Source organism: Equus quagga, chromosome 4, assembly GCF_021613505.1.
Source record: "Equus quagga isolate Etosha38 chromosome 4, UCLA_HA_Equagga_1.0, whole genome shotgun sequence".
Taxonomy (NCBI): domain Eukaryota; kingdom Metazoa; phylum Chordata; class Mammalia; order Perissodactyla; family Equidae; genus Equus; species Equus quagga.
The window spans coordinates 22,428,577-22,455,410 of NC_060270.1; the positions used below are offsets into that span (position 1 = coordinate 22,428,577).

General features: G+C 36.6%; 1 protein-coding gene across 5 annotated transcripts in view; it reads right to left on the reverse strand.

Moving 5' to 3' along the window:
- The window catches only part of GOLGB1 (golgin B1), a 78,123-nt gene that overhangs the window by 47,634 nt on the left and 3,655 nt on the right, over positions 1 to 26,834 (reverse strand). For 3 of the 5 annotated variants that reach the window (XM_046659367.1, XM_046659372.1, XM_046659370.1), the window contains exons 2-8: positions 12,222 to 12,316; positions 11,648 to 11,800; positions 11,309 to 11,461; positions 8,860 to 8,988; positions 4,387 to 4,512; positions 2,132 to 2,254; positions 899 to 1,012 (exon numbers count right to left, since the gene is read on the reverse strand). In XM_046659367.1, coding sequence (XP_046515323.1) covers positions 899 to 1,012; positions 2,132 to 2,254; positions 4,387 to 4,512; positions 8,860 to 8,988; positions 11,309 to 11,461; positions 11,648 to 11,800; positions 12,222 to 12,314 — 891 coding nt within the window. In that variant the 5' untranslated portion in view covers positions 12,315 to 12,316. Of the gene's footprint in view, positions 1 to 898; positions 1,013 to 2,131; positions 2,255 to 4,386; positions 4,513 to 8,859; positions 8,989 to 11,308; positions 11,462 to 11,647; positions 11,801 to 12,193; positions 12,317 to 26,834 lie in introns of those variants that run through there. The other 2 variants (XM_046659368.1, XM_046659369.1) reach the window with 2 other exon arrangements.

Consider the following 26,834-nt stretch of genomic DNA (forward strand, 5'->3'; position numbering starts at 1 on the left):
ACAGCCAGAGATGGCCCTCAGGGTCAGGGTATGGGTTTTGTTAGGATGGGAGATATGGGAACACGTTTCTATGCAAGAAAGAAAGTCCTTCTCATGGAGAGTTGAAAATTAAAAAGAAAGGATGTGACTTTCTCCAGCAGCACACTGCACCCAGATGAACGAGCAGAGAATGTGGACACCAATTCCACATTAGGATTTGGCTACTTGGATGTGATAGGACAGAGACACAGGGAATCCAAGGTGTGGTAAAAGAGTAGCCCAAACGGTCAAACACAGTTCCACACCACACAGGGAAAGGAGAGAGGCCAAGAAAAAACTAACATACTAGAGGAACAAAGTGAAAAGATCAAGGGATCATAATGAGATTGAAGGTCAGGACAGTCTGAGAAAGGGAATGACAGGATGGGTTACAGACAGGAATGAGATATTTCAGTACAAGATTTTAGAACATCAGTGTCCTGGATTACCTTTAGACTCAAGGGAATACAGCATGGTAGGATTATTTCAATCCAACAGAAAGTCAACCAACAATAACAAGCAAAGAAGGGACAGAACATAAAGAACAAGAACCATTCAAGACAGAGAAGGGGTAAAATGACAGAAAAGAACCTCACCAGAGGAAAATATGACATTCTAAAGAAACTAGGACCCTAGACCTAGAATCACAAAGGGAGAGAGCAACAATGAAAGACGGGACATGTAAGCTTCATGAGGGAAGGACTGTATCTGTTTTGCTCATCATTGTATGACCACTACTTAAGACAGCAAATCTGTTGAAAGGATGAATAAATGGCAGCAATTCTCTGAAGGTTTATAATAGGATTTTATACCCACTGCCTGGCCAACTAAGCGGAAATGAATACTCCCAAGGCAAGCAGTAAAGATCATAAGGCAGTACCTGGTTTCTCTGTTCAGCAGCAGTCAGCTCCTGTTGCAGCAAGTCCACGACCTGAGCACGACCCAGCAAGGCTTCTTCATGCTCTTCAAGCTTCCTCTGCAGCACCCTCAATTTCTGAAAAGAAAATGTTTGAGACACAATGTGCTAACAAATGAGGACCATTATCTGCTTACCTTTCAAAATGTCACGTAGATTTGTGTACTTAAGATTTTTGGATGTTGAGGATGACAGATTAAAGAGGGAAACACCAGCATGCCATGCTCCCCATCCAGCAGCAACAAAGAGTCTCCAAAAATGTCTTCTCCAGAGCACTGACAACAACCAAACTGAGCCACAAGCAAGTCCCTGAATTAGGGAGCCTTTTCAAATTAAAGAAAATGACACATACCCACTTTTAAAATTATATAATCAATATCCTGTACCTAAATAACATAGGTACATGTATGTCTCACTCATCAAAGAGAACATTCTCTGCAGGCAAGAACCATTTCTCTTCTAGTGTCATGCACAAGACATGCACTCAATAAACATTTGTTGAATGAATAAATCAATGATACATGTATAGGTTAACATTCTACTTAAAAAAAGTGTTGTATTCTGAAACCTTATTTAGTGGTGTATTCTGAAGGATTGCTTAGAACTTGAAAGAAGTTTTCACTCAAAAACAATTAAATGGATCAACCAGGAAATACCACTGGAGTGCCTTTGGGTACCACACTGCACTACACACTAAATAGAAACAAATACCTTTGAGTTAGTAGATGACAAACTCGAAAACAATGAAGCCACTTTTCAAAATATACTCAATGCATTTTTTTAAAAAGAACTATTGATTTAATAAAAGACTTTATGGCTTCAAAATCACTCCCTTCATCTTTAATTTTCTGAAAGTTTAAAACTGGCTTCATTGATTTGAAGCTTTGGATCACGTTTTTAATGCATCTACGATCAGCAAACTGAAGAAAAACCAATTTCTGACTACCACATACATTTGCCAATTAAACTCAGCTTTTGAGTACCGACAACCTGGTTAGAAGGGTAAGAGGCAAGGTAAGGATAAGAAAAAGTAAATAATTAATATGCAACAGAAGACAAAAACACCAAAAAGAAGCCAATTAAGGAGCACACTAAGACCAAGTGAAGAGCAGTGGGTAAAAGGAGAAAAGTGGCTGTGATCATTTAATTAAACATTAACCAAAATGACAATCATTCTACTAAGTTTTAGCAACACACCTGTTGCATCTCTGTTTCCACATCTGCCTGGGTTACTAACTGAAGAAGCTCATCTTCATGAAGACGAACCTGTGTTTCAAAGCGGGCATCTTTCTCTCGGACCACCTGCTGCATGGAACTCAACTAAAGACACACACCAGAGAAACTATACAAGTTACACTCCCCGAATATTGCACAAACAAAACTCACAGACTATTCTCCAAAGATACACTGAGAATTGATAGACGACAGGTTTTTAAATTAGATTTTGAATATCAAGGATGAGAATGTTGGAAGAAAGATATAGTCAGGCCTGACAGTAGTTTCCAAATGTGAGAGAAAGCCTATTATCAAGTTCAGAAGTCAGCCTAAATATAAATTTTGATTAAAAATTATATTTGCATGGTCACCAGAAATGTTTAAATATACAAGAGGTATATTTTATAAGTTCTAAGGAGATTAGAATATTAAACATACAAAGTGAAGTTATATTTCTAAGTCCTAGACACTTCTTTCAATATCACACTTATGCTCAAAAACTTTTAAGGAAATTCTCATGCCCTCTAAGTCCAACTTCAAACTAATAGATCTTCTATTCAAGATTTTCTACAACAGGAAACATAAATCTTTCTTTCTAGTCTTATTTTCAAAGAATTGCTTCTACCAAAGAACTTGGCATATTCCCAAATCCACACCAGCTCTCCAGACAGCTATTTTCAGCTGCCGTTACTTACGGGCTGCTAGACCACCTTCATTATAACTGGCTCTTAACAGAATGAAATGGAAATCTACTGACTGATTGTGAGCTGCTCAGTCCCAATATTTCTGTTTTGTTTTTAGGTTGTGTGTGTGTGTGCTTATTCATTTCCTTAAGATCTGTGGTTGGGCATACCAGTCAGCTCTTAGCTTGCCCATTTTGCACTGGTCCTTAACTATTGCTGATTTCTCAATTTCTGACACTGTGAATTAACCTTGGCTATCCTATGTAGGAAAAAACAATCTCCATAATTTTTTTATTATTGGAATTCTGACATCACTATGAGTTTGGAATCCTGTGTTTCAAATGTATAGGCATTAGAGGCCTTCATTGGCCAAGCACATCTACACATCTTTTCTCATATATGTACCATATTCTTTTTCCTCTCTGAGTCTGCTCACACCATTCCCCACAGATAGAATATCTTCCCCTACCTTGTCTGGAATACCATCTATCCATCACAGTTTTGCCTAAATTCTAACTTTTCCATATATCCTCCTTGTTGTCACACTCATAGTAACCTCTTTCACCTCTCCAAATACACTCAGTTTGAGTTGCTGTTTGCGATGCACTTATTCTGAATAGCTTGCATTATGATAGATCTAATACATTTATATATCTTGGCTTTCCATGTTTGAAGCCACTTGCAGGTAAAAATCATATTTTGTATTTCTCCATCCTACATTGTATAATAATGCTTGTACATAAAAGGACACGATAAAAGCTAATAGGTAAAATTAAAGATTTCCGGATACATAATTTTAACTGTATAGACAGCAGTAAGCCATCCACAGACAGAAGGCACCACTAATACTACAAGTTATCAATAAAGTAAAAACCAAATACCCGATGGATAAGATTAGCTATTGTGCAAAGGCACTTCAGACAAAAAAACAAAAAACGTTTCATGAGTCAAAAGCATTCCCAAAGGAAAAATATGGGAGTAGGTGGTCAAACTGGAAATTTAGAAAAATAGTCAGATAGAAAGAGTTGAGGATGCCAGTCCAAATAAGTCTGGTCCTGGTAGCAGAAATGAACATGAAGAAGAATGTTACATACTGGTGCCATTTAACATCAAATCATATAATTACACCACCTTCTCATTACATACTTAGTAAGCAATCTTCTGATTATAATTTAACTTCCCAGTAAGACTTTACTATAGGGAAAGAATGGATCTAATCATTTGTATTTCTTTTGGTTTATCTATCAGTCTCTTTTGAACTTAGCATGAGCCCAATGCTAAGAGGCTGAAACTTTGTGTGCTATTAAAACCAAGTTTCTGGGCCTGCAGAACTAAGAAACAGCCATCAATTAAGCTACCACAAATTCATCTAGGTAAATACCACTTCTTCTAATTTCTTCTACTACCACATCCATCTAATTTCTAATGTAATACTCTAGCTATTATACTTTCATCTACTCAGGTTTTAAAAAGTGACTGAATTGACTTATCATGTAATAACCCATTAGACTTTCACGATTCTTTATTCTGATTATGAGGTACCTTCCATCCTACCTGAGCAGCTTGCTCTGCTTGCGTCTGGCTGAGCTGGGCTTGTAAAGTGCTAATGAGTTCCTCTTTCTCTTGGAGCTGTTGCTTCATCATTAAAAATTCTTCCATTTCTTTCGAACTCTTATCAAACTGAAGACACAGAAGGAAAAAAAACATTTAAGCAAAAGAATTGGCACTTTTAATTCTTTGACCTCCCTTTCTCATTTGCCCTAAATATCTGCCAATATGCTTCTAATTTCCACTTAACACAAAAGGGAATTGCATGTACTGCAATTAAAAAGTAATCATGAAAATCTATTTGTCAGAAGAGATAGAAGCAATAGCAGCAGTTTTTCAATTTCTCTGAATCCTCACATATAAAGAGACAGTACAATTAGAAGTAAAACCAAAAACTCATGGATGATATTTACAATAAAATTAGAAAAGTAGTCCCACAAACTCCAAAATACAAGCAGGTAGGACAAGCCACCAAAAGGTATGAGACCTACATGGGATCAGAGTCTGTGGGAGAGGAAACAAGGAGCAACAGAGCAACAGCGGCTGGCCTTGTGAAGAGGAAGATTCCCAAATAGCCAATAAGTACTTATTGGAAAATGCAGTTGCCCAGTCTTAGAACAGTAACTTAAATTGGCAAGACTTTCCCATTCTCCAATACTGGGTATATGTAAGGGGTCCACAGTAAGAAGGACTAAAAGGCTAGAACAATCTAGCCCCTCTGGACTCTCAAAACGGACTTATCAGGGGTTCTTCCAAGATATGGACCTGCAGTAAAAAGAAACATCTAGGAATGAAACAAAAATTAAGCAGAATAGGGATAAATGAAACAGAAGAAAAAGAAGGTCTATACACGTGCTATATAACTCATTATCAACTAGCCACATGTGGCTATAGAGGGCTTGAAATGTGCCTAATATGAATAAGAAATTTAATTATTATTTAATTTTAATTAATTTAAATTTAAAAACTGAAGATATATATTGTTCTTCCATTAAATACAACTATGTTTTGGTATGACTACATTCACTTTGTGGCATTCACGTAAGATACTGTTGAATTGTCTTGCAAGTAACAAGTGTGCATGTTGTTCCTAGTGTTATAATAAACATATCTCCTATCTATAGTTGGTGTCAATGGATTGATTCAGTTTGAATGATATTTTTTCTACATATCTATGTAACATTGTAACGTGTTTATTTGAATGCTCTATGTAGACGGCATGAGTAACGGTTCATACCTTTGTAAATCGTAACTAGTAATTAAATTGACATAAAATGCTTATTATTATTTTATTATAACTGAATTATTTTTCTAGTTCAAAAACAAGTATAGACACATTTTTAAGTGGAAAATGAAGGCATAGTACTGATGCACACTTCATTCCATTTTCTTTCTAAGTAGTATTCGATTATGTGGATATACTACAGTTTGTTTAAATATTTGCCTTTGACAGACAAGTGAGTTGTTTAAAGTTTTTGGTTATTACAAGTAAAGCTGCTATAAACATTCATATATGAGTCTTTGTATGGACATATGCTTTCATTTCTCACAGACGTAGCTTTGTAGTTGATAAGCTTTTCAAAGTCAAATTAATTCTAAAAATAATGAACCAGTTTCTTAATGTGGATGTAAATATTAAAGTAAAATGATGTTTCAGCACTCAGTTCAGTTGCTGGAAAGCTTTTAGGTATGTTTGGGACAACCTGAGTAAATGAATATATTTTCTCAACTGGAAATTTTATGAAATATAAACGCTGATGAATTATTTCCTAATAACATGCAGCATCCAAATTGAGACCCAATGTAAAATATATACCAAATTTTAGACTTAGTGCAGAAAAAAGTGTAAAATAACACACAAAATTTTTTTTCTTTTCCTTTTCCAGCTTTGAGTTACATTACAAAAACTCTCCAGCCAGGCTTTAGCCTTAACATCCGGGAAAGGAGGTGGGGTCACCACAGAGCTGATGTAAGCGGAATCCGTGTATATTTGACTTAATAAGTTTCAAACTTACATCGTACGCATCTACATATATAGGCCTACCACACCTTTTGTTTAAGTCAGTTGCTTGAAAACTCATTGAAATCCACAGGAAAATAATATTAAAAGGGGGATTATGAAGGGTAAGGATCCTCTGCTGTAAGGAAAGGCAGGGTTGGGTTTCCAGAAGCTGGGCTTGAAGAGGCCTACAAGTCTCCAAGAGAGTATATAGTCACAGGGAGTTGTTTCAAATAGGGTTTTGAAAACAACAGCAAGTGTTATAAGCAGAATAACTTGCATATAGTAGATGAGCAATAACTAGTTGTTGAATGACTGAAAGAATTATTAAAAATATAGTAGGGTTGATGACACATGCCACAATTCAAATGTGCAAGAAAAGGTAATTATTTTCTACAAGGAACCTCATCTTGCTTTTGATCCCACTCAACAGAAAACAACTATCCTCAACTCATCAATGAACATAACTTAAGTCTCTTCCGGTTTTAGCCAATGCTTTTCAGGTATTATCTCAGTTGTTTCAGGATTTACTCTCAGTAAACTACATCTTTTCTCCCTCCTTCTGATGACCTCCTCCCTAGGGACTTTCTAAGTTCTTGCAGATTTGAGGTAGAGATGTTTCGGCATTGACATGCTCTGGTCTAGCTTGTCCCCACTGGCTGGGCATGCTGCTGAAGTGAGGCTCATCCTGCCTGCTTCCAACTTGCACCCACTGCTGAAATGGGTAGGCCCTACTCTAGACTCAAGTCACATAGGCACCATATCCTGCAGCCTCCTTGTCCCGACCACATGCTTCTTCCAGTCCTCTTAGCATTGTGCGTGCCCTACAGCGCTACAGGAAATTCTAGACTCCCTTGATGACACACACATGCCATGGGAACCAGAGGTGCTAGCATAGGCTCATTTGCCTAGACCACATCTTCAGACATTTCAAATCAACCACAGCTGGCTGCTTTGCATACTGAATAAAGGGGTTGCAGTTTCCCTAGGCTATGCCCTAAGGAACAAGGACGCCCACCTGCTCCAGGTTTCCTTGAATCTCTCTGGCCCTCCCTACCCTTTACCTACTCCCTAAAGATTTAATTGTGGGGTGGAGGAAAAAAAAATTTATATTAATCTTGAAAATATAATATTTTGAATATACTGAGCTAAATGAAATACACTGTAAAAATTAATTTCACTCATTTCTTCTTTGTCTTTTATAATGTAGCCGCTAAAAAAATTTAAAATTATACACATGGCTCCCTTTATATTACTATTGGACAATGTTGGTATAGATCAAAGTGAAGGGCAAGGGGAAGAAAACCAGGAAACCTCGGAATCTAGCTGCCACATCTTTGAACACAACACAAAAAACAACAGAAGACAGAGGTATGTTAAGTAAAAAAAAGTTTTCCTGAACCAAGCCTCCTTCTAAAAGTTCAGGAAAGTTAATTTAACACAAAAATAAGGAACAGAAAAGAATCAAGGTCAAAGCCCATAAGCCACGATTAAAAAAAACCTAAGAAGCAGAATAATATACTTACAGGTGACAAAAGCATATCAGTGGCATGCTCAAAAAACAAATCAAAATTGCAATCTATTTCAAAAGGTGCTAAAAAAAATTAAGAAAATTATATAACACATGAAAGTACAACATAAAACAGAATTAGAAAAACTTAGAAATTAGGTGACAGAACTCAGGAAGAATTTGATAGAAAAGAAAATATCATTTTAAAAAAGAAGATAGGGGCTGGCCCCGTGGCCAAGTGGTTAAGTTTGCGAGCTCTGCTTCGGTGGCCCGGGGTTTCGCCGGTTTGGATCCTGGGCGCAGACATGGTACTGCTCATTAGGCCACATTGAGGCGGTGTCTCACATACCACAACTAGAAGGACCCACAACTAAAATATACAACTATGTACTTGGGGAATTTGGGGAGAAAAAACAGAAAAAAAAAAAGAAGATCGGCAACAGTTGTTAGCTCAGGTGCCAATCTTTAAAAAAAAAAAATAGAAAAGAAGATAAAACAAGAATGAACACAAAAGTAAATAAACACAAAAAGCCCTTAAGTGAAATAAGAAAAAAAGAGGAACCTTTTAAAAAATGAAGAAAGAGATAAGGAATTGAGAGAAAGTGACAAATACTGAGACAATCAAAGATGGAACATACAGATAACAGAAGTCCCTAACAAAGAAAACAGACCAAATACTGCAAGCTATCTAATTCAAGGAAATTCTTCTGAAATAAAAATACGTGAAACCATATATTGTAAGAGCATACTAGGTGTCTAAAACTATCAACCAAGAATGACAAATATCAACACATAGTCTAGTAAAATTACTAGACTTAGGGAGGAAGAAAGGGAGGAAGGAAGGAAGGAAACTGATAGATAACAGAGATAAATACCCGTTGGGCGCCTAGAATAATATATTTGTCATGTAATAATCCACCGGTCTTTAGTGATTTTCTTAATGATTATGAGGTGACTCACACCCCCCTACCTGTGCAGCTTGCTCTGCCTGTGCCTGAGTAAGCTGGGCTTGCAAACTGCTAATTAGTTCCTCCTTCTCCTGGAGTTTATGTTTTATCTTTTCTACTTCCATCTCTTCCTCTGTAGAACTCTTGTCATGCTGAAAATACAAGAGATAAAGTCATTTATTCAAAAGAATTACAATTAATATATATTTGACCTTTTGCTCTAATTTGCCCTATTCAACTATTTGATTATAGTTTTACCAAACTGATGGGAGCAAGAAATAACACCTGACCTAACAACAAGGAAAGAATCTCAGAGTTTTCCAGTTTCAATACGGCCTAGTAGCTCCTATTAGATCTGTCCCTCCTCCGATAATACCTATAAGCTCTGGACAAGACAGAAAAACAGCTATCTGAAAATGCTAGAGAACAACCAAAAGCAGGAGGATAACAGAGGGGAGTTCACTTAGAAGATATGGTACCGAGTTTCCCATTTTTATGGTTTTTAGTCTCAGGGCAAAACCAGTCAGCACCATGCAGGACTAAAACTTAATAGAAAACTCATAGTCTCACTGCCTTGAAGAACCAGAGGACGGAATTCAGGAAACCACAGCCACTGTGAGCGAGGGGCAAAACATCATAAAAGAGCCAGTGAGGGGAAATCCAAATCTTTCAACAGTGTATTTCTTTCCCCAAAAGCTCTTCCTTAGACTGAACCAGATTCCGCCTCCCTACTGAATTCACCACCCCCAAACAAACCTGGTCTGCTTGTTGGAATGACACAAAATAATTTTATACTTTTTTCCACATAATAGTCGGTCAAGTGTCTGAGGATTGCCACCAGTTCTTCAACAATACTTCCTACAGAATACCTAGCTCTGTAATAGGTAGACAACGGTTAAAGGGCTGCTGTGACTGATCGCTGGAACTTCCAAATCATTTAATCCAACCCTTTTATTTAACAGAGGAAGGAAATGAAGCAGCAAGATTGTATTTGTTTAAGGTCTCAGAGGCTTTTTAAAAAGGCAGAGGGGCCAGACCAGTGGCATAGAGGTTAAGCCCATGTGCTCTGCTTCAGTGGCCTGGGGTTCACAGGTTCAGATCCCAGGCGCAGACCAAGACACTGCTCATTAAGCCATGCTGTGGCAGTGTCCCACATACAAAGTAGAGGAAGATTGGCACAGATGTTACCTCAGTGACAACCTTCCTCAAGTAAAAAAAGAAAGATTGGCAACTGATGTTAGCTCAGGACCAATCTTCCTCACCAAAAAAAAAGAAGAAAAAAAGAGTATAAAATAGATAATTTAAAAGTCTAACAACATAGCAGAGGGAAAGTTAGAAGAAACAAAGCAACATGGGGAGAGACAGGTTGGTGTGACAACAGCCAGGGGAGGAAGGAATTATTAGAGGGAAAGCCAAAAAGTAAGAAAAGATGAATCAAGATGAAGAAATTATTTGAGAAAAATAAGAGAAGTGTCTAAAATAAGCTTTGAGAAGTTAAATAAGACTATCAATGCAGGAAAAGTAATGTCTCTGAGCATTAGACCCAGAAAGGAAAGACTAACCAAGGTACCAGAGAGCTAACTAGTGACCCCAAGGGTTGTGCCTAGAGAATCAATTAAAACCTCATTTCCCAAGAACTAAAAATGTTGAGAATAACAATACTAGTGGGTCAAAGGGTAAAACAGGGTGAAATTAAGGAAAAAAAGGTTTCTTATGCAGAGTGAAGTCTAGCCCAACTGTAGTGTGTACATGTGATATGTCAGCCTCCATCTATTCATACCAAACCCTCCACAAAACTACAGTTGCTTGTTCTCTAAATGACTGGCTGAATGTGAATATTTGGGTATAACCGTTGAGCACAGGTAATAAAAATGAGTACTGGGACAATGCTTTCTTCCTCAAAAGGCACCACTTTCCTTACTCCTCTCTCTATCCCCAACCTGAAACTGTTTTGTTGGTGGCAGTCATAAACCTGGAATGCACCCCTTACAGGGAGCCCAAGGCAATCTAGCTGAGTTAGCCCACAACACAGGAAACTTTAATCCACTACTATGTGGCCACATGAGGACACAGAATATTCTGTATCATGTCACTGAATTAAAGTATTTCAGGGCTGGCAGAAACCTTACAGACCATCTAGTTTAATCTTCTAACCAATGATGGAAACCCCCCAAAAGGTATGTGCCTCTCCTATCTAAACACCTCACTTCAGTATTTACTTCTTCCTATTAGCCTTTTTAATTCTCTAGAAGTTTAGGCTCACAACTGGCATTTCATTCCCATGTTTCCTGTTAGCCTTTTAGTCTGTGCGTGGCCTGGAGCCAGACTAGACTGCAAGCTCATCAAGAAAAAACAGCCTTTACTTTAGTGCCACACTACTTCAGCATCATAAAGGTTTGTGAGTAGTGAAGATCTGCTATCTTAGGAGGTTTTTCCCACTCAGAAAATACGCGTTATCCTCAGCCACCATACCTTAGAGAGCTGCTCCTCTGACTGAGGTTCCGCAGGCAGAGCAGCCCCTCCTTGTGCCTTCATTTCTTCTAGGTGTTTATTCAAAGAAGTTAATTTGGCCTTAGCATGAAGTTTTAGTTTTTTTATTTTGTTATCAGCAGCTTTTCTTTCTTCCTGTCAGAGAACAATGACAGTAAATGCATAAATGTTTATTCACCACTAATCTAGCACAAACAAAAGTTATTCTCAGTAGGCATCATCTTATAGTACTGGGGAAGTAAGAATCAGAGTCTCTAATAATCTAAGCCAATATTCTGTCTTTTATCAAACGCTCGGCCAGAAAGAACAAAACAACGGTACCTGTAGAACGTCATCCTTCTGCTGCAGCTGAATATCCTTCTGTCTAATGACTTCTTTTAGCTCCACCACCAACTGCTCTGCATAAGCCAGGCGCTCCAGAACATCCTCTTGTGTTCTATCATTAAACTCCATGTCAGATGCTTGGGGTAGTTCCTAATATTTGGACAAAAGGTTGCCAATGCGCCAAGGAAAAGGTATTAGCTTCCAAACAGGAGTTCTTTCATTCCCACGTCATCTATCTTTTGCCCAACTCATACCCTCACTTAAGAAACCTTTCCTATGGAACAGGGATATATACCCAAGGAGGAGTTAAAGCAATCTAGTACTAAACAAGGCTCAGGGGAATAAATAAGAAAGATCTTTAGAATCTCATCTAGGACTTGACTCCCATCACTGTGGCTTTTAGGCTACAAACTTGCAGGAGAAAGACCATTTATAGTCACAATATTTTTCTTAATCCTCTCTTCCACCTAGCACAAGGGAGGCTGCTCACCCCCTTCTATCTTAAATTCCTTTCCTCAGAAGAACATAGAACGGATGTCTCACCAATTTAATTCAGAACAGAGCTACTCACAGGGTCTAAGGAAGCCCTCATATTCTGATCAGTGTCATCTCCCGATAATTCATGCAAAACAACATTTGCTAATCCTGACAATCGGCTCAGCATTTCTACAGGAAAAGAAAACATAAGAATCAGTAAAATGGATATAGGCTTCTCCTATATTGGTAACTATAACAACTATAAGTGAAATAAGAAAACTGTGCTGGTGATATATATTTCACACAGATTGTACATGATGATGTCTTTAAAAAGGCATTTGAGTACACACAGTGTAGTCATACACTATTCTTTTCAGCGGAGACTGCACAGAGATTTTAATTGCCATCACTAAATGAAATACAAATGCATAACTGTTTAGCAGGAAAAAAAAGCACCTTACGGGATATCTTTAATGCCTTTTCTTTCATCATGATTTCACTTACAAACATGAACTTCTTAACTATTCCTTCCCCTGACAGACTGTTACTTTGTCAAACACCATGATTCGGTAAAATTTTTCTTTTTATGTGCCCCATAAACCCCATTCTTTCATGTGTGGGTTCACTAAATTTAAATATAACCCTTGTTCAAAATGTATAGCATTAAATGCATGTACCAGAAAAGAAGAAAACTCACTCAAGAAGAAACAGAAAACCTGAATATGCTGATATACACACACACACCACTTACTCATTTATTTACATATTCAGATCAGTGTCAATTGGCAGTCCATAAACTCCCTAAAGGTAAGATTATTAATGTTTTCATAGGAAAAATCAAAATAAAACTGGACTGTGCATAGCAGTAATATAAGTGATTACACTGAATTTTATGTTTAGTGATAAAATGTTATCTGACTTTTAAAACCCTGGGGAGGGAGAAATACAAAAGCTGTTGTACAAAATAAGCATGTGAATAAAACTAGTCTCTGCTAGTTTTCTTCTAGTCAGAGTAGTAACAGTGCTTAGGGTAGCCACGGTCTTTAACTAAGAAAGAACTGCGAAGACCTTTGTTTCTAAACGGGTTGTCCTGGTAACCTTAGTAGCATACAGGTTTTGGAAAACACGTGAAAGAGGAAAGGAAAGAGAGAACCACTCCTAGGAGTGCAGCATAGGACCACATATAACTATATATATAACCACTGGAAGGGCAACATAGGGTCATATATAAGTACATAGGACCCTATATAACCACTCATTCAAGCTCTGAGACTTATAACTACAGTGAGTCTAAAAAAGAAATCACAACTCACCAGCAGATTCTAAGCTTTCTTTTCAACTCTAGAGATTCAATTTTCTATAGTAACCTTATTAATGAAGGAAATGACCACTATAACTAAAGAGTCTTTATTAAGCATATAGACTTGCACTAATCAAAGAAAGTCATAATAGAACCTAATTTATCAAACAGAATCACTTATCTTCAGATTTTTCAGACCCTGCTGGGAACAAGCCAAAAAAAAAAACAAAATCAAACAATGGGACTCTGAGAAGATGGTAGTAGCAGACAGCATAGATTTGGGATCTTCCTGAGTTCCTACATAAAAACAGACAAAGCAACTAGGTAATAAAATCAAAAACCCATGGACAGCCTTACCAAAAAAACTATGTGACAAAGTTTCCCACAAACTCCAAAATAAACATGGATTAGACAAACTACCAACAGCCATAAGATCTGTGTGTCATTGTTGTCCATGCAGGAGGAAGAAGAGGGAAGTGAAAGGTGGCAGAATGTGCCACCCTATAATATGCCATTTTGGCGTAAGGATTATTTTGAGCTAAAGGCACTTGAAAAACAGCAGGTAGAAGAATGCTCTGACCTCCCCTTTTTCTTCCTGAAAGCAAAAAATAAAATCCCCATAAGGAAGATGTCTTCCCTATACCAGGAAAAAAGTAAAATTCTTATCACCAGGGATGAGGAGTTGAGGCCAAGAGAAATTTGTATAAACAAATCTTATAAGCTAACACTTATCTTCCTAGTCACTTCTCCATGATTAACCAGCCCCTTTTGCCTTGTCTCATTTTCACAATTTACTACCCTTTGTTCAACTCAATATATAAATGTCAGATTCTAACTGCTTCTTTGGGTCTTCATTTCCTTATGAGGGCCTCCACATCACATAAAACTCATATTAAATAAATTTGTATGCTTTTCTCCTGTTAATCTGTCTTATATCGACTTAATTCTTAGGCCCAGCGGAAAACCCTAAGAGGGTAGAGGTAAAATTTTGCCTCCCCTACAGCAGCTGTAAGAGTGCAACAGACGTGATACCAAGAGAACTGCAAAAGGCCAGTGGGTACGCACTGGAAGATGTGCTGAGCAATTAGAGAGCAGAAGCTGAAAGGGAGGATGTATCCCCACTCCAACAGCACATAAGTGCAAGGATCCTACAAGGTCTGAAAGGCTCAAGCCACATGAACTCTCAAAACTGAAGAGTCAGGCCTGTCTTTCAGAACATGGCGTCCCCAGAGGAGAATTCACTGAGAAAAGAATTCAAATTCATCAGGAAAGAATGAAGAGACCAAAGAAAGTCCAGATAAAGACTGAGTGAGGGTGACAGGAAAAAGAGTCAGAAAAATCTCAGAAATCCAGCTGCCATATATCTGAACAATATTGGAAAACAACATAAGGAGTGCTGTGAAGTTAGAAAAGCTATCCAAAATAAGTATCCTTCTAAAAGTTTAGCAACAATAAACATAAAAACAAGCAACTGAAAAGTAGCACAGTCAATTTTCATACAAAGTTATTGTAAGGAGAAATAAAAGAATAATATCCATACTGTTTCATAAGAAAGGGAAGCATGTCAAAGAGTCATGATCAAAAACAATTCAGAACTATAACCTACTAAATCTACTAAAAGGAGAGAAAGGCATGGAAAAATGATCTAAGCCATAAAAAACATGCATCAGAAATTGAAAAACCCAAGAAGATAGCAAGAGAAGAAAAAAGGAACAAAGGAACTACGAAATAGTCAGGCAACTGTTAACAAAATGGCAATAGTAAGTCCTTACCTTTCAATAATGACTTTAAACCTAAATAGATTAAATTCTCCAGTCAGAGTGGCTCAAAAAAACAAGAACCAACTATATGCTGCCTAAAAGAGACTCACTTTAGCTCCAAGGATACACATGGGCTGAAAGTGAAGGGATGGAAAAAGATATTCCATGAAAATGGTAACCAAAAGAAAGCAGGGGTAACTATACTTAGATAAAATATAGAATTTAAGTCAAAAACCATCACAAGACAGAAAAGGTCATTATATAATGATAGAGGAGTCAATTCATCAAGAGGATATAACACATATAAATATATATGCACCCAACATCAGAGCACCTAAATATATTAAGCAAATTTTAACATAACTGAAGGGAGAAAAGATAGCAATACACTAATAGTAGGGAACTTCAATACCCCAATTTCAACAATGGATAGATCATCCAGACAGAAAAGCAATAAGAAAACATTGGACTTCAATTACACATTAGATGAAAAGGATCTTACAGATATATACAGAACATTCCATCCAACAGCAGCAGAACACACATCTTTTCAAGCACATATGGAACATTCTCCAGGATAGTTCATATGTTGGGCCTTAACATATTTAAGAAGACAGAAATCATATTAAGTATCATTCCTGACCATAATGGTATGAAATTAGAAATCAATAACAGGAGAAAAACTGAAAAATTCACAAATAGGTAGAAATTGACACACTCCTGAACACCAATGAGTCAAAAAGAAATCAAAAAGGAAATCAAAAAACATCTTGAAATAAATGAAAATGGAAGCACAATATACCAAAACTTACAGTATACAGCAAAAGCAGTTCTAAGACAGAAGTTTACAGCAATAAATGCCTACAATAAAAAAGAAAGATCTCAAATATCCCAACTTTACACCTCAAAGACTAGGAACAACAAACTAAGCCAAAAGCAGAAGGAAGGAAACAATAAAGATCAGAGCAGAAATAAAAGAGACTAGAAAAACAATAGAAAGCTGAATAAAACTGAGTTGGTTTTTTTAAAAAGATAATATTGACAAACCTTTAACTAGACTAACAAAGAACAAAAGTGAGAAGACTCAAATAAAATCAGAAATGAAGGAGACATTACAACTGATACCAAAGAAATACAAAGATTTTTAAGATACCACTGTGAACAATTACATGCCAACAAATTGGGTAACCTGGAAGAAAAGGATAAATTCCTAGAAAGATACAACTTACCAAGACTCAATCATGAAGAAACAGAAAATCTGAACAGACCGATAACAAGTTAGGAGATTGGATCAATAATTAAAAACCTCTCAACAAAAAACTGCCCAGGACTTGAAGACTTCACGGGTGAATTCTACCAAATACTTAAGGAACTAATGCCAATCCTTCTCAAACTCTTCCAAAAAATTGAGGAAGGAATACTTTCAGATTCACTTTACAAGGCCAGCATTACCTTGATACCAAATCCAGCCAAGGACACCATAAGAAAAGAAAATTACAGGCCAATATCCCTGATGAACACAGATGCAAAAATCCTCAAAAAATACTAACAAACTGATTTCAGCATCACATTCAAAGGTCAAACACCATGAGCAAGTAGGATTTATTCCTGGGATGCAAGGATGGTTCAGCATCCACAAATCAACCCACATGATATACCACATTAAAAGAATGAAGGATAAGTATTATAAAATCATCTCAATAGATGCATAAAAAGCATTTGACCAAACCCACCATCCTTTCATGATAAAAACTCTCAACAAATTAGGTACAGAAGGGATGTACGTCAACATAATAAAGGCCATACATGATAAGCCCACAGCTAACATCATACTCAATAGTGAAAAGCTGAAAGCTTTTCCTCTGAGATCAGAAACAAGACACGGATGTCCACTCTGGCTACTTCTATTCAACATAGTACTGGAAATCCTAGCCAGAGCAACTAGGTAGGAAAAAGAAATAAAAGACATCCAAATCAGAAAAGAAGTAGTAACATTGTGTCTGTTTGCAGATGACATGATTTCACATATAGAAAACTCTAAAGATTCCACCAAAAAACTGTTAGAACTAATAAATTCAGTAAAGTTGCAGGACAAAAAAATCAATATACTTACACATACTAACAATGAACAATCCAAAAAAATTAAGAGAATAATCCCATTTATAATAGCATGGAAAACAAAGTATTTAGGAGGTGAAAGATCTGTACACTGGAAACTATAAAACACCAAGGAAAGAAACTGAAAAAGACACAAATAAAATACCCCATGTTCATAGAAAGAATTAATATTTTTAAAATGTGCATACCACTCGAAGCAATCTACAGACTCAATGCAATCCCTATCAAAATTCCAATGCCTATTTTCACAAAAATGGAAAAAACGATCCTAAAATTGTATGGAACCACAAAAGACCCTGAATAGCCAAAGCAGTCTTGAGTAAGAATAAAGCTGGAAGCATCAAATTACTTGATTTCAAAATATACTGCAAAGGTATAGTAATCAAAACGACATGATATTGGCATAAAAACAGATACATAGACCAACAGAACAAAATAAAGAGCTCAGAAATAAATCCACACCTTTACTGTCAATTGATCTTCTTCTTCTTTTTTTCTTTTTTTGCTGAGGAAGATTCTCCCTGAACTAACATCTGTGGCCAATCTTCCTCTATTTTGTATGTGGGTTGCCGCCACAGCATGGCTGATGAGTGGTGTAGGTTCTCACCCAAGACCAAACCTGTGAACCCAGGCTGCTGAGGTGGAGCACACTGAACTTAACCACTAGGCCACTGGGCCTGCCCCAAAAAGGGGCCAAGAATACACACGGAGAAAAGTTTCTTAAATAAATGGTTTTGGAAAAACTGGGTATCCACATGAAGAAGAATTAAATTGGACCCCTATTTCACACCATGCACAAAAATCAACTCAAACTGGATTAAAGACTTAAATGTAAGTCTGAAACTGTAAAACTATTAGAAGAAAACATGGGAAAAAGCTTCTTGACATTGGTCTGGGCAATGATTCCTTGGATATGACCCCAAAGGCACAGACAACAAAAGCAAAATTAGACAAATGAGATTGTATCAAACTAAAAAGCTTCTGTACAGCAAAGGAAACAACAGAATGAAGAGAAAACCTACAGAATGGGTGAAATATTTGTAAACCATACATGTGATAAGGATTAATATCCAAAACACACAAGGAACTCAAACAACTCAATAGCAAGAAAACAAATAACTCAATTTTAAAACGGGCAAAGGATTTAGAAAGACATTTCTCAAAAGAAGACATACAAATGGCCAGCAGGTATATGAAAAATGCTCAACATCACTAATCATCAGGGGAATGCAAATCAAAATCACATATCACCTCACACCTGTCAGAATGGCTATTATCAAAAAGATAAAAGATAACAAGTGTTGGTAAGGATGCAGAGAAAAGGGAACCCTTGTACCTTGTTAGTGGGAATGCAAACTGGCACAGCCAATATGGAAAACAGTATGGAGGTTCCTCAAAAAATTGAAAATAGAACTACCATATGATCACCAATCCCACTTCTGGGTATATATTCAAAAGAAATGAAATCAGTATCTTGAAGAGAGATCTGCACCCCCATGTTCACTGCAGCATTATTCATAACAGCTAAAATACAGAATCAACCTAAGTGTCCATCAACAGACCAACAGATAAAGAAAATGTAGTATATACACACAACGGAATATTATTCACCCCTAAAAAATAAGGAAATCCTGTCATTTGTGACAACGTGGATGAACCTGGAGGACATTTTGCTAAGTGAAATAAGCCAGGTACAGAAAGACAAATACTGCATGATCTCACCTATATATGAAATCTAAAAAAGTTAAACTCATAGAAGCTGAGAGTAGGATAGTGGTTAACAGAGCCTAGTGGGTAGGGGAAATGGGGAGATGTTGGTCAAAAGGTACAAAGTTTCAGTTACACAGGATGAATAAGTTCTTGGAATCTAACATACAGCATGGTGACTACAGTTAGTAATACTGCATTGCATACTTGAAATTTGCTAAGAGAGTAGATCCTAAATGTTCTCATCATACCAAAAAAGTAACTATTTGAGGTGATGGACAGATTAATTAGCTTGATTGTGGTAATAATTTAACAATGTATATGTATCAAAACATTGTGTTGTGTATCTTTAATACATACGTTTTTTAATTTGTCAATTATACCTCAAAAAAGCTATAAAAAACCCTAATGTCTACTTTCAATATTAACACCTCCTTGACAAAATCAAAGGCCAGGTCTTAACTGCTAACTGTGTGTGCAGCACCTGCAGCACAGCAGAGCACAAACGGTATACATCATACTCACCTTCACAAAAGAAAAATCAAACTTTGACATTCTCACCATTTTCTATGATGCAAACTTTGCTGAACACATATATATAAGATGTTTTCTTCAAATGACTTAAAACAAATACATTTATCAATTACCCCTCTCCTTCAAAACAGAAAAACCCAGAAATGAAGAAGAAACACAAGAAATAATAGAAAATTTTAAAAACCATTTTGGAAATCAAGGAACAGGAAACAGGAACAGGAAAATGAATAATTACAACAAATAACACCTTAAGAAAAAAAGAAAGTTGAAATGAAGCATAATTTTAAGAATCAAAAAGAAATTAACTAGAAACTAAACATGTAGCTACTTTATGACCCAATAATTTTACTCCTAGGCATTTGTCTCAGAGAAATGAAAACTTAAATTCACACAAAAACCTGTACATGAATGTTCATAGCAGCTTTGGTTGTAAGAGCCCAAAACTGGAATCAGCAAGCATGTCTGTCAACAAGTAAATGGGTAAACAAACTATGGTACATACATACCATGGAATATTACACAGCAATGAAAACAAACCAACCACTGATAACATTCAACAGTTTAGATGAATCTCCAGGAAATTGTAAATGAAAAACAACCCAATTCCAAAAGGCTACCTACTATTTAATTCCATACTTATATAACATTTTTTAAATGACTCAGGACAGATTAGTGGTTGCCAGCACTCAGGGAGGGGTTGGAAATGAGAGGCGAGGAGGTAGTTGTAGCTATAAAAAGGCAACACAAAGGATCCTTGTGGTGTCGGATCTGTGTAATATCTTAACTGTAATGGTGGATACAGGAGCCTACATAGGTGATAAAACTTAACACACACACACATACACACACACACGTATACAAATAAAACTGGGGAATATATTAATACCAGTATCCTGGTTGTGATATTATACAATAATTTTGTAAAATGTTATCATTGAGGGAAACTGAACAAACTATACAAGGAATTTCTCTGTATTATTTACTACAACTGCACGTGACTTTACAATTATCTCAATTTTAAAAAGAAAGAAAAAGAAATGAACTAAATGCAATGTGATGTCCTACAATTTGACCCTGCAACAGAAAAAAGACATTAACAGAGAAATTAGTGAAATCCGAATAATGTATGGAGTTTAGTTAATAGTAATGAATTAATGTTAGTTTCTTAGTTTTGACAAATGCACTTTGCTAATGTAACATGTTAACATTAGGGAATAATGGGTGAGCAGTACACTGAACTCTGAACTATCTCTGCAAATTTCTACAGTAAATCTAAAACTATTCCCAATAATTTGTTCATTTAAAAAAATTTTAAAGAAATAAGCAATAAAAAAGAATCAAGAGAAAGTTATAAATAATGAAGATAAGCAATGCAGATAATAGGATTCCCTGAAGAAAAAAACCAAAGCAAAGGTACAGAACGAAAAACCAAAATCCAGAACACTTACCTGAAATTTTAAAAGATTTGAAGCTACATACTGAAAGAGACCACCATGTACCTAAGAATATCAACCCAGAATGACTAACAAGTCATTCTGATAAAATTAATAGACTTAAAAATAATCCTTTGAAAGAAGACAAAAGTGCCCACTCTTACAACTCTTATTGAACATAGTACCGGAGGTTTTGGCCAGAGCAATTAGGCAAGAAAAAGAAATAAAAGGAATTCAAATAGGCAATGAAGAAGTGAAACTCTTGCTGTTTGCCAATGACATAACTTTATGTATAGAAAACCCTAAAGAATCCATCTGAAAACTATTAGAAATAATCAAGAACTACAGCAAAGCTGCAGAGTACAAAATCAACTTCCAAAAATCAGTTGCATTCCTATACTTTAATAACGAACTAACAGAAAGAGAACTCAAGAATACAATCCCATTTACAATCCAACAAAAAGAATATCTAGAAATTAATTTAACCAAAGAGATAAAAAAACCTATACAATGAAAACTCTATGATATTACTGAAAGAAATCGATGATGACATAAAGGAATGGAACGATATTCCATGCACATGAATTAGAAGAATAAACATAGTTAAAATGTCCCTCCTACCTAAAGCAATCTACAGAATCAATGCAATCCCAATCAGAATCCCAATGACATTCTTCATGGAAATAGAACAAAGAAACCTGAAATTCAGATTTGGCAACAAAAGACCCCAAATAGCTAAAGCAATCCTGAGAAAAAAGAACAAAGCTGGAGGCATCACAATCCCTGACTTCAAAATATATTACAAAGCTATAGTAATCAAAATAGCATGGTACTGGTACAAAAACAGACACACAGATCAATGGAACAGGACTGAAAGCCCAAAATAAAACCACACATCTACGGACAGCTAATCTTCATAAAAGAGCTAAGAATATACAATGGAGAAAGGAAAGTCTCTTAAATAAATGGTGTTGAGAAAACTGGACAGCCACATGCAAAAGAATGAAAGTAGACCAATATCTTCTGCCATACACAAAAATTAACTCAAAATGTATCAAAGAGTTGAAGGTAAGACCTGAAACCATAAAACTCCTAGAAGAAAATATAGGCAGTACACTCCTTTGACATCAGTCTTAGAAGGATCCTTTCAAATACCCTGTCTACTGGGACAAGGGAAACAAAAGAAAAAATAAGTGAGACTTTCTCAGACTAAAGAGCTTCTACAAGGCAAAGGAAATCACGAACAAAATGAAAAGACAACCCACCAAAGGGGAGAAAATATTTGCAAATCATATATCTGATAAGGGGTTAATCTCCAAAATATATAAAGAATTCACACAACTCAAGAACAAAAAAACAAACAACCTGATCAAAAAATGGGCAGAGGATATGAACATTTTTCCAAAGAAGACAGACAGATGGCCAATAGGCACACGAAAAGATGTTCACCATCAGTAATCATCAGAGACATGCAAATCAAAACTACACTAAGACATCACCTTACACCCTTTAGAATGGCTATAATCTCCAAGACAAAAAACTAACAAATGTTAGAGAGGATGTGGAGAAAAGGGAACCCTCATACACTGCTGGTGGGAACACAAACTGGTGCAGCCACTATGGAAAACAGTATGGAGACTTCTCAAAAAATTATAGAGGGGCCAGCCCAGTGGCACAGTGGTGGAGTTCACAGGTTCCTCTTTGGCGGCCTGGGGTTCACCTGTTCGGATCCCAGGTGCGGACCTACACACTGCTTGTCAAGTCATGCTGTGGCAGGCATGCCAAATATAAAGTAGAGGAAGATGGGCACGGATGTTAACTCAGGGCCAGTCTTCCTCAGCAAAAAAAGTGGAGAATTGGTGGCAGATGTTAGCTCAGGGCTAATCTCCATCAAAAAAATAAAAATAAAAACTAGAAACACCATACAAACCAGTTATCCCGCTACTGGGTATTTATCCAAAGAACTTGAAATCAAGAAGTCAAAGAGATTTATGCACCCCTATGTTCACTGCAGCATTATTCACTATAGCCAAGAAGTGGAAGCAACCCAACTGTCCACTGACTGACGACTGGATAAAGAAGATGTAATACATATATACAATGGACTACTACTCTGCCATTAAAAAAAAAAAGACAAAATCGTCCCATTCGCAACAACATGGATGGACCTTGAGGGTATTATGTTGAGGAAAATAAGCCAGATAGAGAGAGACAAACACCATATGATTTCACTCACATGTGGAAGATAAACTAACACACGGACAAACAGAATAGTTTAGTGGTTACCAGAGGGGATGCGGGTTGGAGGGATAGACACAAGAGATAAAGGGGCACATTTATATGGTGACTGACAAATAATAATGTACAACTGAAATTTCACAATGTTATAAACTATTATGACCTCAATGAGAAAAAAAAAACTAAAAAAATTAAAAATAAAATAATCTTTTGATATTTAGGCCAAAAGATCATGCAACTTGTAAGATAAAGAAAATAAGACTATCATCCGACTTTTCAACGGCAATGCCTTTGCCAGGAAAAAAATGGAGTTATAGATGTGTGATATTCAAGGAAAGAAAATGCGAGCCAAGGATTTTATTTTCAGCAAAAATGACCTTCAGATATAAAGAGCACAGACAGTATGTTACGAACATGCAAGAAAATTCATGAAAAATTTTCCTATGAGCCTTTCCTAAGGCAATCATTAGAGGGAAAGCTTGAGACAACCAAAATGACTAAAGAAACATCATCACAAGGACTGGTGGTGAGCATTCAATATATGGTTACTCGTAAAACTAAGCCTGGAATGGAGATAGCATAATATTTAATGTTTACGTGCTCTGACAATACATGGGACTGCCATGAAAAAAAGATGGGGGAGAATGTGAATACCATATGCAAAAGAAACCTTTCAAAATTGTTTTCAATAACCAAAACTGATGGTGGTTGTATCAGTATTATTATTCCTTGACTACTGTATGTGCCACATAGAATTAAAGTAAGTGAGTAATTATGGGCATAGTAATTCTACCATATTTTCAGTAGGAAAAAAGAATACAGACATAATACAGAAGAAATTAAGAACCCCAAAGTAAAAACTGATCTTGAATTTGAATTGAAAGTATCAGCATGCACCTACAAACTATCTTACCTTAGTATATATATTTTCCTATCTCTGTCCACTGAAAAGGCTTAAAAACAATGACAAACTGTAAAGCAATGAGCATTTCTATTGCCTAGACTGGAATCTTTAAATACCCTTTCCCACTTAAAAATATTTTTCTTGGGGCTGGCCCCGTGGCCAAGTGGTTAAGTTCGCGCACTCCGCTGCAGGCGGCCCAGTGTTTCATTGGTTCGAATCCTGGGTGCGGACATGGCACTGCTCATCAAACCACGCTGAGGCAGCGTCCCACATGCCACAACTAGAAGGACCCACAACAAAGAATATACAACTATGTACTGGAGGGCTTTGGGGAGAAAAAGGAAAAAAATAAAATCTTTAAAAAATATATATTTTTCTTAAACAGGAAGGCCTCTTAGAGAAATGGCTGATTTCAGTCCTGAAGTAGGAAATGTACAAAATGAGCCTGAAACATCTTGTCATACAAAATAGCAAGGAAGCTTTCAAAGACTACTAGAGTCATGTCAAAAGGGCCCAGGAGCCAAACTAAAGAGGTTCCCACAGGCCAAAGGAACAATTATGAGTTTCTAATAAGAATATGAATTGCGACAAACTGAAACTCACCAAAAATATTTAAATCCACAAGTTCATAATAATAATAAACCGGTCATGATCTGAACTAATTATGTTGAAAACCAGTAAGTACAAGGATTTATCTTGTCTTTTCTATTTGAACTTTACCATTTGGGAAGCAAATAGTAGATGAGGGAACACATCTCCTTATAAAATTATTCCAGCTATTAAAGGAAAACAAAATGGTAGAACTGGAATATCTAGTCTAATACTTCACAAGTCTCAATGAATTCATGGATCGAGACATTGAGCATCAACAGCTGATAACAAAGAAGAGCAAAAACCAGACATAATGAACCTCCTGATGAAAGAATATACCACCACCTATAGCCTTGCCAAAGGGATCGAACCTGAGTCCTGTGAAGCCTCTGGATCCAGCTGTTAATTTGCAATAAATGAAGAGGACAGAGGAGTATGTTGAACTGCCCCATGAAAATGCAATTCTCAGAGTGTGGGAAACTCCACAGGTCAAAAGGCCTAATTTCTTCAACAGAAACTATGAAAAATACGTAAGAGACATATGAAGTTATTCTTTAAAAAAAGGAGGGAGACAAGATTCACATTTAAGTGACAAAACCATAAAGAAACCACAAGGAAGTGATTACTTTGGAAGGAAAGAGAGGGCCATAATTGGGATGGGGCACAGGGAGGGTTTTCTTGACGACTAGCAAAGTTATACTGCCAGTCCTGACAATATACCTGGTGGTTGACAAGAATGCTTACCTTATAATAATTCATTAAAGTATACATTTTTTTTTGGTGTGTCTTTTTGAACCTGAGTTTTATTTTATAATAAAAAGGTTTTTAAAAAATCAATTAACAGCTAGAGCTGTCCATAGGGGAGTTTCTCCACTTAACTCCTAGCTTTGTCACACACATCTATACATACCTCACTTTCAGTTCAGATTCCCCCAGCAACACCCAACCCACCTCTATCACAGCCCTGCTCTTCGCACCCACACATTCTGCCCTACGTAGCTTGGATCCTACTGCTACTACCTTTAGGGCTAAACAGAAAAGTACTGAGATTTAGACACAGTGATAACGTTTCTCAACCATTTTTAAACCATACACCCTTTAGAGAAAAGTAAAACTACAGTGTGTGAGCAAATATGGGCACACACATACACACCCAAGGTGGTATGCCCTAGATCAAATCTTTTGCATATCACCATTAGCCGAGAAGATTGGGATGGATATGTAATTTCTATTGTGAAAATATGATTTTTTTTCATTTTCCAAATATAAAATGAAAATCCTGAATGTTTTTTTTGAAACTGAAACTCCCCCTCAATCTACCACTACCACACATGAGATTCTGATTCACCCTCCCTACAAGGGTGTGTCTCCATCAGCATCCTAGTGAAAATTATTGCACGTGAAGGACACATACAGATGAACACAGGATAATGATAATATTAATGGTAACAATTACTGAGCAATATGTATCAGACACTTTATATACATTTCTCTCTAATTCTTACGAAAACTGCAAGGTAGGTATTATCATCATCCCTATTTTATAGATGAGGAAAACTGACAGTCAGAGAAGTTAAGACATTTCAAAGTCCCTCAGCTAAATTAACATTATTGAATAAGATTAAAAAGCTCTTTGAATGGAAAATGGGTTACTTTTCTCACATAACCATTTAAAAATATGTACATTTGAAGAAAGGAAAGACCAGTATCAGGGATGTACCATTCTAGGCCAAAGTGAAAGGAGCATCTCATATACTGACTCAACACTCTGAGAGGTACGTGAGAAAGCATATGGCACAGTGGAAAGGGCACCACATTGGGAGCCAGCAACTGAGCTTTCAGTCCTAGTTCCAACACAAAGAGGTTGTATTATACTGGGTAAGTCACTTTACAGTTTCCTCATCTTAAAATGGAGAAGACTGACAAGGAGCAGTCTAATGCCCAGTGTTATTATGACTCCATGACTCAAGAGTGATTTCTACAGCTGTTGACATGACAGGAATAATAAGGAAATGTAAATGGGAAAGGCTTCTCAGGCACAGTTAAGTGCTTTAGGTAGCTCAAAGGTTGGGAATTTGAGGGCAAGAGAGCCACTAAGTAGCCATGCTTAACCTAAATGAAG